The 14,681-nt window shown below is 31.5% G+C and overlaps 1 protein-coding gene across 1 annotated transcript in view; it reads left to right on the top strand.

Moving 5' to 3' along the window:
- Positions 1 to 3,827: 3,827 nt before the first annotated feature.
- LOC125076060 (LIM/homeobox protein Awh) overlaps positions 3,828 to 14,681 on the top strand; it is a 50,566-nt gene continuing 39,712 nt past the window's right edge. The window contains exon 1 of the mRNA XM_047687998.1: positions 3,828 to 3,931. Within this exon, the coding sequence (XP_047543954.1) occupies positions 3,926 to 3,931 (6 nt within the window). The 5' untranslated portion in view covers positions 3,828 to 3,925. The remainder of the gene's footprint in view (positions 3,932 to 14,681) is intronic.

Below are 14,681 nucleotides of genomic sequence, written 5' to 3'. Positions count from 1 at the left end.
TTAATTAAGAGTGGAAACCAAAATTCAGGGCGCATTAAATGACTTTCGAAGATTCAGATCCGGACTTTTTTTATTCGGACTTTGAGACAGGCAGATATGTCACCATCTCGATTTGCATTGCAATTATTAATGGTACTGCTGTAATTATGTTATTATATCCGAGATGGTAGTGACGTGAATTTCAACCATAGATAGCAATTTCAAACTTCAACAAGTAGGTACCATTTAATTTTTACGAGCCTAATATATCTTCAGCTTGACGGAGAAGAAAAACAGTGATGAAATTGTGTCTGATAAAAATGTGACCAAACTATTTTTTTAAATAAAAAAAACTCAAACTCAAACTATTAGAGCACTGTGGAATTGACTCCAAATTATCCTCAGAATGTCTGAGACGAGCATTAGAATATTCACAGGTTGTTTTTCCTACTGGTGAGCTTATGTACCACCCAAACAGTTGCTCTACCTCTAAACGTCAATATTTTGTATGAGGGCGTTTGTTTAGTCTTGAAGGGTAAGTTAGCCAGTGTTTATAAAGCCACAAGCGCAGCATCTTATACCGGTATATAGGGATTCCTATACGGTATAAAGCCGACGGTAACCTAATCGTTTTACAATAAAAGATTACACTTGAATATTTAACTCATTATTAAACTTTGTAGATTATATAAGATGAATATTTATTTATTTATTTATGTTATAAATTTTGCTCAGGAACCTTATGGTACGTTAGTGAGCACTGAAAATTCATCTTCGAATGGGGTTGTATGAGATATAGGAAAGTTAAAGGTTTTTCAAAAATTCATCAACCGATCGAGTGAAATTTTAGATAAAATTTTGATTTTTTTTATGGGTTATATTAAATTATATTTACGCTTCCGTTCACAAGTAAAATATAGCACTTAAGACGTTTCTAAAAATTCATCATCTAAGGAAGTGAATTTGTTGATGAAAATTTGTATGGATGTTCGTTAATTTTAAAATTAAAAAGATGGGAGTCGGTGTTTCGGCTTCTGTTTAAAAGTAAAAGACCAGTGGTGCAGTGTTTTCGGACAGGATACCCCATCGTGGGTGCGAGACTAGTGTTACAATTTATTTGAACGAATTATGTAACTATAAATTTCACAATGATTCACTTCGCGTGGATATTCAGTAAGATCCACTTCGAGTACTCATTTTTATTGTTTAATTCAATCAAGAGCGTTCAAGGATAATGTTTCTTCCACATACAAACGTGTGTTTAAATCATTATCAACATAATTTGTTTGCTCTTGTCCTGTTTAAGTGTGTTTTTTAATTTAACCTAAGTCTTATCCACTATTTACTTTAAATCCGTCCTATTTCTTCTATTCGAAAACGATATAATAAAATCGAATACGTTTTTATACAACTCATTAATCGATCTATCATGGAACATCCATAGTCGTAAACTCTTAAAAAATTGAAAGGTATCTTTTAATCTCAGATCTTTAAACAAAATTATTTAGTTTCGTTATTGAAAATTGGGACCATAATTTATTTATTATGAAAATGATTTCAATGAAGAAATTGAAGTGAGAGATATAATTTATGTATTTTTATATACTTACTTGGGAGTTATTATAAACACTACCCATGTCGATACATCGTTATTTACCTGACATTCTATTTTAAAAATGCATTTATAAAGAAATAGTGGTTTCACGCGGATTTGACCTTGTTAAACGGTACCTACTGCTCCGATCTCGTGGATCGAAGCTTGAGTCTGAGGGGACAGATACAGGGGGATATTATAAAAACCGACTAGGTAATTGCGAGTCGGACTAGCGCACTTTGCGTTCTGTACAAATCGACCTATCGTTAAAATTAGTGTATTGTTGTTTATGATTATAAAATGATATGATTTAAGTGTAACTATAGATAGCGTTCAGTGAAAAGAAGAAATTTGTAACAGTTGCCAGACATAATTAACTAACTAGCTGAACCTGTGCTTTACTCGGGTAAAATTTACCTAGTTACTTTCGCATTTATATTATTAGTAGATATAAGTAGTTATAATCTAAATTTGTGTCTCCCAAATTTTAATCCCTACTAAGATATTGGAATGTACGAAGTAGGTAAGTTATCAATCAAAAAAGAAGTCAATAATAAAATGTATCTATGTATGTTTTGCTGATTATAGAACGCTCGATAATGTGTCATACATATGTCACACACACACGTCCGGTATTATTACATGTGAAATAGATTCTAAGAGTTTTCAATCATTCTTAATAATTTAATTTTCATATAATAAACATATCAAATAAGTTTAAAATCGAGATAAAACTAAAGCTCAGCTTCACTAACTGAATAATCAGACCAGTTAATATTGTAAAAAAACATTTAATAGGCAATATAAATAACGTAATATAACATATTCTAAGGGAACTTGTACTAGGGATTATGTTCTATCAGAAGAAAGACTTGGCGGTCTATTGATAAAAAATAATTGCACATCTCGAACGTGGAGGACCGAAGCCATTGCCGTTATTATCGGTATGAAATAAAAATCAAAATCCGCTCTGTTTTATTTAGAAACTTCTATGATTTTTGGATGTCAGCAGGACCGGACCGTAAGTTTAGGGGGCTTTGGGCTAACACTACTTAGAGGCCCACCTAAGCCATATCTGACTTGAAACCATACGATCTGTTTAACTTAATAAAGTTATGGATTATTTCGCATTATAGTCTATTTTTGACTTTGACTTGACTTAGCTGGGCCCCCTTGAATCCACGGGGCTCTGGACTGAAGCCTATAAAGCCATATGATAGATCCGGCCCTGAATGTCAGGTACAATAATTCAATGAACAATTCTGACTAATATGTTATGTTAGACTAATTATATGGAGGGTTAGGTTAGGAGAACCGTCCTACATGGGGACTTTTAGAAGAGTGTCCAGCTCTCAGCAGGAGATAACAGTTCAAAAATATGATGATACGAATGTATGTTGAATTATTTTTTAAATATTTTCCGTGACTAGAGTACGTACCTAATTATGTAATTAACAGTGCGATATACAAAAAACTAAACTATTTACGTAGTTGTAAATAATTTAGTAAATATGACATAACATCATATAGGTAAAATAACAGCCGTGAAATTTACCCTGCTGCTAATGTAACGCCACCCTAAGCTGTTGCATTATGATGAACATTTTTCATATAAAGAGACGGTTCTCCTTACCTCTAGTGTCGTTCCATAAATAATAATAAGAAAAGGTTAATGATTTTAAAAAACAAAACACGGGTAGGTACCTACCTATAATGGTATATCTATATAAAATGCAATGCGAGATTATTATCTTCTTGGTATTTTTTTTAAACGGCTTCGGATTTAAATGTAGAACCCTATTAAAACTCACCATTTTATAAATAACTTTTTCGCTTTCTTGTGTTATATTATAAAGAAATAAATAGTAAATATGTGTTTTAATTTTTTCCCTATTAACTTTTATCTTAATTTACGTAGACACGTATCAATAAAATCAGTTATTCCGAATAAGTACATCTGCTCTGCATATGACCGGTCTTCATACAAACATTAAGTAATTCAGTGTCACGAATCGAAATCCGATATAGGAAACGGATCGCTTTAAACGTACAAGTAGTTATAATACAAGTTACTTTTAGTACAATTTCCATAGGCGAGGTCCACAAGACCACGCCTTGTATACTCGGACCAATGGGACGGTTGTAAATTGAGGGTTTCGTACTTGGCACCGCCTCGTCTACTGTTAAACTAAACTTAGTTGATTCGTACCAAGTGAGGTGAACGGTCGTTAATGTACCGTTGTGTCGTACGCGTTGTGTTTCCAATGGTCGGGTTTTGACAGTTGAATGACGGGATTACGTATATGTTTGGTAATAAGTTTTATTTTGTGAATACAGAGGATTCGCCACAACATGAAGGTAAGGTGTTCTCTTAATGCGCTTTTAGGGATTTAAGTTTATGTAAGTATTTATTGGATCAAAAATAATAATATATTTTTAATATGGTTGAGACCCAGTGGTTAAAGAAATACTACATTATATCATTTATAAGGTGACGAAGCGATGTCGAAATAATATAATGTCACAATTTGTTAATTAGTTCTTAAATAATTATCGTTCAGTATTGTTGTAGTATTATACAATAGTAGGTATATCTTAGAGTTAGAAACTAGATCTTAATCTTAATTTAAAAGTCTACTAATAAACATACTCTTTTATTAAAGATTAAAATCAATTAAGTACCCATGATTTTATTAGTCGTAAAAATATAAATTAAATAAAAGACCAGTAATTTCGTAAATAAATTACCATTTATTTTGAACGTGGAAGTCCTGGTTGGTACATTTGATACTTATAAAAAAATAAATCGCTATCATTAAATTAGAAATATTTAAATGATCTTTATGACATTGACTTACATAAACTTTAAGCGGCTTGTAATTTCTTAAAAATTCAATAAAACCTTTTTTGTATTTAAATTGTGTAATTACGACGAATAATCACGCCTGTTACGATAAAGTCTAGGCCTATTTAATTAAAAAAATAATAATGGATTTGAAGAAACAATAAAATCAATACATATATCAATTAAGGATATTGAAACTGTTTTTTCTGTGAAACGTTACGTTAAGATTATTCAGTTCGTCGTGTTAATCTATTTAAATGTTTTATATCACGTGTCTTATCTGTACCATAGAATGTTTAATGGAAACAACGTTATTAGTTATACTAGAAAGAAAGACCGACGGTAAAACGATTTAAGCTCACCTCAGATACATATTTAACTTCGAGTTAAGTCACAAATGTTTTTAAGAAGTAAATTGCTATTAAATTAATATACATATATAAGTATATATGAGCGTATAATAACAAATATATGTATTTAAAAGCAATCATGCAAATATGCAATCAATGAAACTGGTTGTGAATAAAATAGCAATTTTAAAATAATTTCGCATTGTTTTTTTTGTTTACCTACTGTCTACTTATTATAATAAATAAAAATATTTATTATATAGAAACTAACGTTATGTGATTTGAATTAATTTATTTTGTTTTAACTAATTTATTTCTGAAGTATTACCTTATTGAAGTGAATTTAATTTTGATCCGGATGGTACGTAGTCACTTTCGTCATTTATAAAGCAGAGTTTTGTAAACGTATGTTCTTCGTGACTGTAACTACAAGAGCTCTTCCTTGAAACCGAAATACAGATTGAGTAATTTTGAATAGCTGATGAATGGGCGGTACTACGTGACATGAAGAATCCTACCGCGGGTACAAAGTTGTGAAATGACTACTTAGCATAATACACTTTTATAAAACGTACTAGGTGTGTATGTTTTCCGCGGAAAACTATTTGAAAACATACGTTACAAATTTAACAGCAACAATCTAATAATAACAGAATTTTATCGATTCACTGATTCGCGTCGAAGATATTACGTAATAGATACCTTTAGAAAAAATCTAGTACCGACTATTATTGACCGCCGAAAATTGAAGTGGTTAGTTAATATTACTCATATTAAAGTAACGTAAATCCAACTCAATGTCATTTTTATTAAATATAACCGTCTAAATGAAATCGTACAGTGTTTCTATATATTTTAGTTAAAAAATGTGAGCCGTTAAACTGGTGCCAATAAACGAGGTATTACTTACTGTCTTGAGATATAACCCTCATGCATACCGAGAAGTTTTATATCGAGACATCGGTATATATAAGCTAAATATATACCTATATAACACTTATTTCATACGATCAAGGTTACGCTAAAATGAATTTAAACAAATTGATAATATTTTTATGGTGATGAAGACGAAGGTGTCCTAACCTTCATCGGATCATCAGCCATGGCGGCAATTTTGGTGATATTTTAATGAACGTGTACGCACACAAGTGAATTCTCTTTTGCCCTACTCTCCGATAGTATGGCGATTACTATAGTAGGTACTAAAATTGATTCAAGCAAACAAAGAGTTTTAGTTGATTTCCAAAGCTCACTGAGAAATTCGTGACTTGGGGCCGCTGAAGAGATTTTCTCGACTAAAAATCCCTTTCATGGAAAATTCCTATAAACGATTGAAATGCGCTTTAAACGCGATCAATATCGTCGACAATGGTCGTATTTTTATTAAACAAATACATATATATTTCATACACACGATAAGAACGTATCTCATGAACTGAACATTAGTGTAGCTGTACCTGTATAGCTGTATAGCATACCAGATTATTTCGAACTATTTATAAACTTAGGACATCAAAGCCTAGATGAAAATTTAAAGTGAATAATAGTTAGTTACGGCTACGTCACAGTATGTGTATGATAATATCATATTTGTACTTATATATTTAGTTTAATGCACATTTCATAAAAGCTGATGCATATAATAATAATACTAGAAATAAAAACAAATATGTAATCCCTGCTTTCCGCTAAATATATATAACTTAATTTAACTAACTTTTAGTTTTCTATGTTGTCTTGGGTCTGGGTGTTTGTGGTACCGTCGTTACTTCTGATCTTCCATAACACAAGTGTTTTAGCTACTTACGTTGGGATCGGAGTAATGTATGTGATGTTGTCCAATATTTATTTATTTAGCTAAATTAGTAAGACAATATTAATCAATAATATTAGTCATTAAAATAATAAATTTTGTATAAAATTGCAAGGCTAATAAAGAATAATTATTGTCTGAATCTCAATGTAAACCTAATCTGTTTAAATTAGCAACTGTGCATTTTTTTTTATATTCTCTTGAGTTAAAATATTGACCAAACAAGAATGTTCTATTGTAAAGTTTACTTGAATATACGTACGTTATATATACGTTTTATTTGATTAATTTACGTTTACGACTACTGATTTGGTCCTATGATCCATGACTTTTAATCTGTAATAAACACAATGAAAAATATTCTTTCAAATCGATCTGGTAACATCTAAGATTGTTTGCATTAGAATATTAGTATAAAACAAATATGGGAACACCAATGAACATACGGTTCTAATACACAGATTAACATAAATCATACAATAAATTTTTTGATACAAATATATATAAATCGTAATCTTTGTCTTAGGTACTTATGTTATAAAGTAGCTTATGCGCACGGCCTCCCTGTGTAGCTTATTATAGAGTCCTAATTTTATGTACCATATTCAAGTAGGCTCTTAAGACCCTTTTTTATTGTCGTTTTACAAGATAATTTAATTTCCAAACATTCTTTATACAGAGAAGAACCACTGAGGAACTCAGTAATTAAGTAATCTTTTTAATTAATCACACACTGAAATAATAATTATCTATATTGTGATACAATATATATCGATTCTTTACTCTACTCTTCAGCTTAACCACAAGTTTCATGAAAAACGGTTTAATTGTTTATGCGTGGGGTTGAACAAAAAAATTCATAGTAGTTGTTTTGATATCTACCTTGGAACTCAAGTCGTAACTTGTGTTAATATAGTCAACATCGCATATCAATCGCTTTCTGATTTTTCATAATCGTGTTCTACGATGAGTATCGAGTTTGTTCTTCTAGAACATTACCGTACTCTAATCTATAAGACCGTAGAACATATACTGCATTTTAATTTACCTTAAACATAATTAAAATTATTTTTTATAGTTCGAGTCACAACTATCAAAGCCGGCGGGTGTCACTCATCATCGAATCAGACATTGAACTGGACATGTTAAGAGCTTTATTCGGTGACCTTAGTTGAATGCACACACTGGGAATGAGATGATCGCCTCCAGGCTGTTTCAAATAACCGAAACATATTTATTGTTATTGTATGAAAACAATAATTGTAAAATACTTTCGTCTTTCGCCGGTTCTTCTCAGATTCGAGGTGTTTGTTTCCGAACCGGTGGTAGATTTTTGACTATCAATAAGCAACTGTAACATTTCTATATTGAATAAAGATTTTGGAGTTTAACTTTGATTTTAAGAAATTCATTTTATATATGTAAATTCGCAGGCAATCCAAATATTTTTCTTGCAACGTTTGTTGGTTGTTTTCAAATCTTAAATTAAAATAGACAATACTAGATCAGAAAAAAGTCATTGAATTTAGATTTAAGAATTTTTTTCATATTGTTACTTATAAAATGAAAATATATTGATATACTCTATGTACATATATATCTCTTAATATATCATAGCGATAATCAGATGTTGACAAATTAGTCATATTAAATTCTAATAAATTGTATTTAATAAATGCCGCCATATTTCAAAATAATTACATTAGGTATGTCAGATGTTTTAACAAAACGTATAAAAAACGATTGACTGATATAAAAAATATTTACCTTATATTTTTATAAAAAATCGTATAAACATACATACAATGATTCTTATCATTTCGATACTATATAAAATGATAAAAATCCCCCTTTAAATATAAAAACGATGTTTATACGTATTTCTATTAATACCACTTATATTTCTAAGAATCCACGTGACAGAACTATTTTATTACCTATAAAATATTAAATTTTTTAAGTAATTTTCGTAATTCAATTTGATTTATTTTCACCAGTCGAATTTGAAAAACAAATTTACGTTCATATTCTGTTCTCGTCAATCGTTCTCTCGTTCAATCATAATTTGAGAAATGATTCATTAAAATAATTGTACAAGTCATACAGGTGACATTACACTAAGTTTATATAGTGCATATTAGAACACATAAAAGGTTTGTTAAATAAAACCCTAAAATGTAATGTCAGTTAAGTAAGATTGTTAAGTCAAGGTGGCGATCGATCGCTATTATCCTCTAAATATTTCTTTATCAATGCATTTAATTCTAATAGGCATAAACGTTGGTTGTGTTTTTGTGGTTAAAATAATCAGAATAGTCGGTAAAAAATATTTTCTTAAAAATATCTCAACACAAGATTATAAAGATGATTAAAAGCGACTAGCGTACTTGTTGACTATCAGGCAGATAATATTATATACATTTAATTGTATTTAATTGATATAACTTTGTATTTTGAATTTTGGAAAGTACATACTACATACGATTGATCTCGGAAGAATCTACAATCCGAATCGGTGGTAGCTTTACATTATCACAATTCTGCTAAATTTCGATTCAAAAGTGTTTCCAAAAGCCTACTTGAATATAGTATGTTTTGATTATGATTTTTGAATAAGAATATATTCTTGTTTCGTACTTTTCTAAGTACGATTGTTCCGTAGTCGAATATAAGCTATTAAACTTATTTTTTATTTGTTACAGTTTCGCTAGTATGATTAAATGGATATTATAATATACTCTAGACAAGTTTATACTTATCCGCAGAGCTCATCTGTTTCTTAAATTAATTATTCATTAAGAGCGAAAAATTTATCATAATTTTTTCAGTTCTTTTATGTTCTATAGAAAATATAGAATAATTGTTAATATTGCCAATTTTGTATAAATGAAACTTAAATAAATCTGTCCTTTTATGAACGATTTAGATTTATACAACGTGTTTACTGTATCTTTACGAATGACCTTTTTTTCTGCCCTAATATCAAAATTATCTTTGAATATTACCTACGTGATTTATTCGAAAATAATCCAGTTCACTGACCTCTGTGTCAACTATGTATCCAATTTATAGGTATTATCTATAATTTAGGCATTTTGGGATGGGGTGGTATTATAGGTTCGACAGGATAATTTAACTCTATGGTAGGGCTTTATGCAAGCTCGTCTCTGTTGGTACCTCATATTCATCATTTATTCGTCTAGCAATACTTAGTATAACTTATTAGCGAACACCAGAGTCTTTGAGCGGTGGTGACCACTTACCGTCAAGTGGGGCGTTTGCTCGTACCTATATTATATAACAAATATAAATAATAAGTGGAATATTATTGAAGCTTCAATTACCAATAAGATTGAACTAAAAATTTTTTAAAGAACTTTTTATTCACATTCTGTAACTCAGTGATATTAGAGCTCTTTCCACCGACACAATTTATTAATTATTACTTATTAATCTTAAGTCTATTGTTTTTATTCGATGTCCATAAACAATTTATTTTAATAATAAATGGCTTATTATAAATTGTTAATAGCTCAGGTACGTGAAAGAAAAAATTGCTTAAGTCTTGTTTAAACAAATTTATTTTGTTTAAATACACAATACAAATTATTTTATCATTTTCTGTTTATAACAATTTTTTTTAATTCAGTTATTGCCCAGTTGTCAAAAAGAAAAACTCAGAACGTGCTTATAAACGTATTATCAATAGATACCTACATAAATTTTAGGTGTAATGCGCATCATATAATACTTATTATTTATATAAGTATATTCAAAACCAATGTCTCGATATAGAACCTTCTTCGTATCAACGAGGGTCAGATCGCAAGTCATTAATGAGCCGTTTATTGACACCAATTTAATGAATCACCTTTTTTACTAAAGTTTACTGAATTAACATACTTTTTTTTATTTCAACGGTTACTTTCAACAAAGATGATATCAAAAATTATACAACGATGTTTTTCTTTACTGCATACATGATAAGGACTATTTATAGGCGGACGAGCAAATAGTGGCCCATTTGGTAAGTGGTCACAACCGCCCATAGACAATGGCGCTATAAGAAATATTAACCATTCCTTACATCACCAATGCGCCACTAACTTTGGGAACTGAGATGCTATGTCCCTTGTACCTGTAGTCCTACTGGCTCACTCACCTTTCAAACCGGAACACAACTGCTGTTTGGCGGTAGAATTTCTGATGAGTGGGTGTTACCTATCCAGACGGGCTTGCACAAAGCCCTACTACCGAGTACTAAATCTGTATTAATTCATCGTGACAATTTTGTAAATAAGTATCAAACTAACTCTGTGTATCTTATTAGTTGGAGCTAGAAAGAGCGAGAAAAGAGGTAGAAAGAAGAAATATTTAAAAAATAATACTAAAATTATCTTCCATTATTAAAATGTCAAATGACAATTATTAAGAAAACACACACATATACCCAAAATATCATAATTTCAAAATTTTATTTCTTTATAATCGCAAAACTTGATAAATATTACGTAAAAAAAATTAATCTTTTTATTTCAGACATAGACTAAGAAATCACGCGACCAAGTCTCGAACGATGCTCAAACATTTGTGAGACAGACACTTTAATGTAATTCCAGAGGACCGATATGTAAATCACAACCAGTAAGGGACTGTGATTAAAATAAACTACTTAATATTCTTTTCAAACGATTATAGAACCTAAGCACTTTTGCAAGGAATATATGTAGGTGATAATGTTTAACGATTTTAATGTAGTATCTCACGCCTCGGTACGCCTCGGTCTACTACCTAGCTCCGCATAGCCTATCCGATTTCGGACACTTCAGCCTCAGGACACGAAGCCTATAATATATCGTAGTGTTTTAGTATCTGAGCTTCGTTGTAAGTAGTGCCATCTTCCAGCACCGTACTGCTACTAAGAATGCCTTGGCAAAACAGCCCAGTAACATATTCGCCCGATATAGGATGTGAACAATATGCCTATTACTCGTGCTAATTTGGATGGATAGCTACATTAATAGAATACCTAATATTTTATTGTAGTGCAGTTCATTTAGATAAATAGTATAGTCAATCCTATTTTGGTCGTATATATGATATCCTTGGCTGATATTGTATTGAAGTTTAAAAGTAGTATCACCAAATAAACAAATAAATAATAATAAATTATAATAGTATCTGAAAATACTAAGGCAGTCTATTTGTGTTGTTACATCTTCCGTACAATAAATAGTAGTCGATATGATCCGCGTTACATCAAATCCGATTAAATTTGAATCGGGTGCGTGCGATAAATCGTCGCCCGAGTCGGCTGTCGTCGGCGGCAATTCGTTACGTTCCGTTTTACCGAAAAACTTATTCGATGCATCGAGAAATATGGCGGCGGCCGCTTTATAGGCTAATATGTTATTTAAAGCGGGCGAGCGGAGCCCTGTGGCGCTGCCACCGGCTCAATGCGGATATTAATGGTAGGAATGTATCACGTATCTTCAAAGCCCGTGCGAATGTCTCGTTCGTTTGACGGGTCAGACGCTGTAAGTGCCAGGATGACCTCAGCCCACCCGGTTCTGTGAGGAATGTTTCATATAGACAAGGAATTTAAAACAAGCAGAAGGCATACCTTAATACCTATAACCTCACGTTATAGAGCCTACTAAACATACCCTTTGCACAAAATTAGATATTACGATGTTCTTTAATTAAATATCGTGCAAGAACATTGTCCAAAAAATAATTGATATATTAAAAACTTATAGGTATATTAATTCATGAAAAGGATATAAATTAAATCAAATCTCGTTAGTTGTGAGTCGTTGCAATAATCAATTTAATCACCGAGGAGCAAGGGCATTAACAGTAAAATTTGGTTATAGCCACAGTCGATAAATGAGATACAGCGTGTTGTCTTTGCAACTTAAAGAAATAAAAACAAAAACGATTAGATAACAAGCCCTCGAAATAACTTTAATGAAACAAACGTCTTAAGCAAATCACCGCCATTACTTCACTACTTATATATATCACCAAATTAGTTTTTGCACTTTATAAATGATATTATTTAATATACAAATTAACTGATTATCAAATCCATACGGCGTTGCGTCTCGAAAAAAGGAAACCCGTCAAGATTATAAAATCACATCTACTATGTTAGTAAAGATAATGCAGATTACATCTCTTTTACAAGCACTATTTAGATACTAAAGTACCTATGTGGTAAAAGGCGTGGACCAGCGTAAATATAACATATAGATGTCTTAAACTAAGCCTTTAAACATAGACCAATAATAATATCTTATAATTTCAGATCTAAATTCAAAAATAATTCCTTATTTTTATTCGTACACTAATTGAAATATTTACATTTTGACTTGAAAACAAATGAATTTTAAATAAACTTCATAATAAATATAACTTTTTATAATATTTGCATGTAAACACGAAACTCCTCGTAGAATATATATTTATGTGAACCAACAGCTTTTGCTCAAAATGTTTAATTGAAATATAAAAAACTCGAGACATATTCTGCTTAAAAACATATTCACACAAACGTTGTATGCTTTCTAGAACTGCGTCGTACTATATTAATAATAGAAACCCTAGCGGTAAAAACGTATATTGTAAATAACACATTAACATATAAAAGTAATTAACAACAAATTACGTGCGCAGGCGCTGGTTCGTGCCTTGTAGCGATTAATTTAAATTATTAAATGAGATCAACTTTTTAATATAAATTCGAGTAATACATAAATATGAGAAGCGAAGTAAGACAGCGATATTTCCGTTGTTTAAATATCGGCGCCGCGCTAGACTTATGTCAATTAGTTTTACTGTATTCATCGGCATAGTTCGCATCGGTGACGTCGATCGTTGTATATTTTAGGCAAAATTTCAAGAAGAAGCCCTGTTGACAAGTGATGACCGTCGCCCATGCGATGTCGTCCGGCCAATTTATGTCACGGCGTCCATTCTCAAAGGAGGCCAAGTAACTACGTAGGACATATTATAGGGTAAACTATACACGGAATGCCATGAAAAACACTTGGGCTGACAATTCCGATACGACCGGAAGGTTTCAGGCGCAGGACCTTACTTTACGTGCTTTCCAAGGCACGGAGTGTACACATTTCCAACTTCCAGTCTTCGGGCTGTCACTGAGAATTTTTCGTCAAAAAACCCAATAACTTTTCCCGGTTTCAAACCCATAACCTCGGGATCTGTGGCCTTATATCAAGTCACTAGATCGACGAAGTTGGAGGCTCATAGAATAGTAGTGTCAATTACAATTATTTCTAACCTCTTTAATGCGCCGCCAACCATGGTTAATGAGAAGACGTTCTGTCCCTTGTGTCTGTAATATATGTATACTGACTCACTCTAACTCATTCCAACGCAACAAGATTAAATATTGATGATTGGTGGTTGATGCGAGGGTGGTATACCGGGGTAAGCCTAACCACCAGTACCTTTGATAGCTTAGATAGCCAACTAACAACGGTTCGGTGTGAATTCTACTAATAAGGACCGCTTTATTTGTGACAATTTGGAAAATTACTATTCAAAAGCCGTGTAAAGAGGCTACTTGAATAGAGTACCTACTTGAGTAAGTAAATAAACCAATATTTAAATATCTGTGTACCCTTTTATAGGGGTTAAGGGTCTCAATACTTATACTCTGCCCTAGGCTTAAATTATATAAAAGTACTACGGTGTCGGATTTCTCCGCGAAAAATAAAATAATATTTTGTGCGTTTTTGAAGATAGAATTGCCTTAATTCCAGAAACCTGTAATACTACAAATGTATATTGGGCTGGGTTTGGATCAAACTTAAGATTAATGGACTGCAGCGCTCTTAAAATGAAAATATCTTTTTGCGGTGGCTTATCTAAAGCAAACGAAGTTATCCTAGTTTCAAGTATTTGTATGTTATAAGTTTAAGCTGTGCGTTGATAGTCATTTAGGTTTTTATGTATAAATAATATACGAGCTGATCCATGAGGTTTTACCCGTATCACACGATACTACCTACTTCGACCCCGTTGGTCGTACCATTTTAATAGTCTATAAGCATTCTGAATAAACATATCGAA

The sequence above is a fragment of the Vanessa atalanta genome, chromosome Z (genome assembly GCF_905147765.1).
Source record: "Vanessa atalanta chromosome Z, ilVanAtal1.2, whole genome shotgun sequence".
NCBI classification, from domain to species: Eukaryota; Metazoa; Arthropoda; class Insecta; order Lepidoptera; family Nymphalidae; genus Vanessa; species Vanessa atalanta.
Note: the sequence above shows the minus strand (reverse complement) of the source record. Positions and strands in the feature narration are given on the sequence as shown.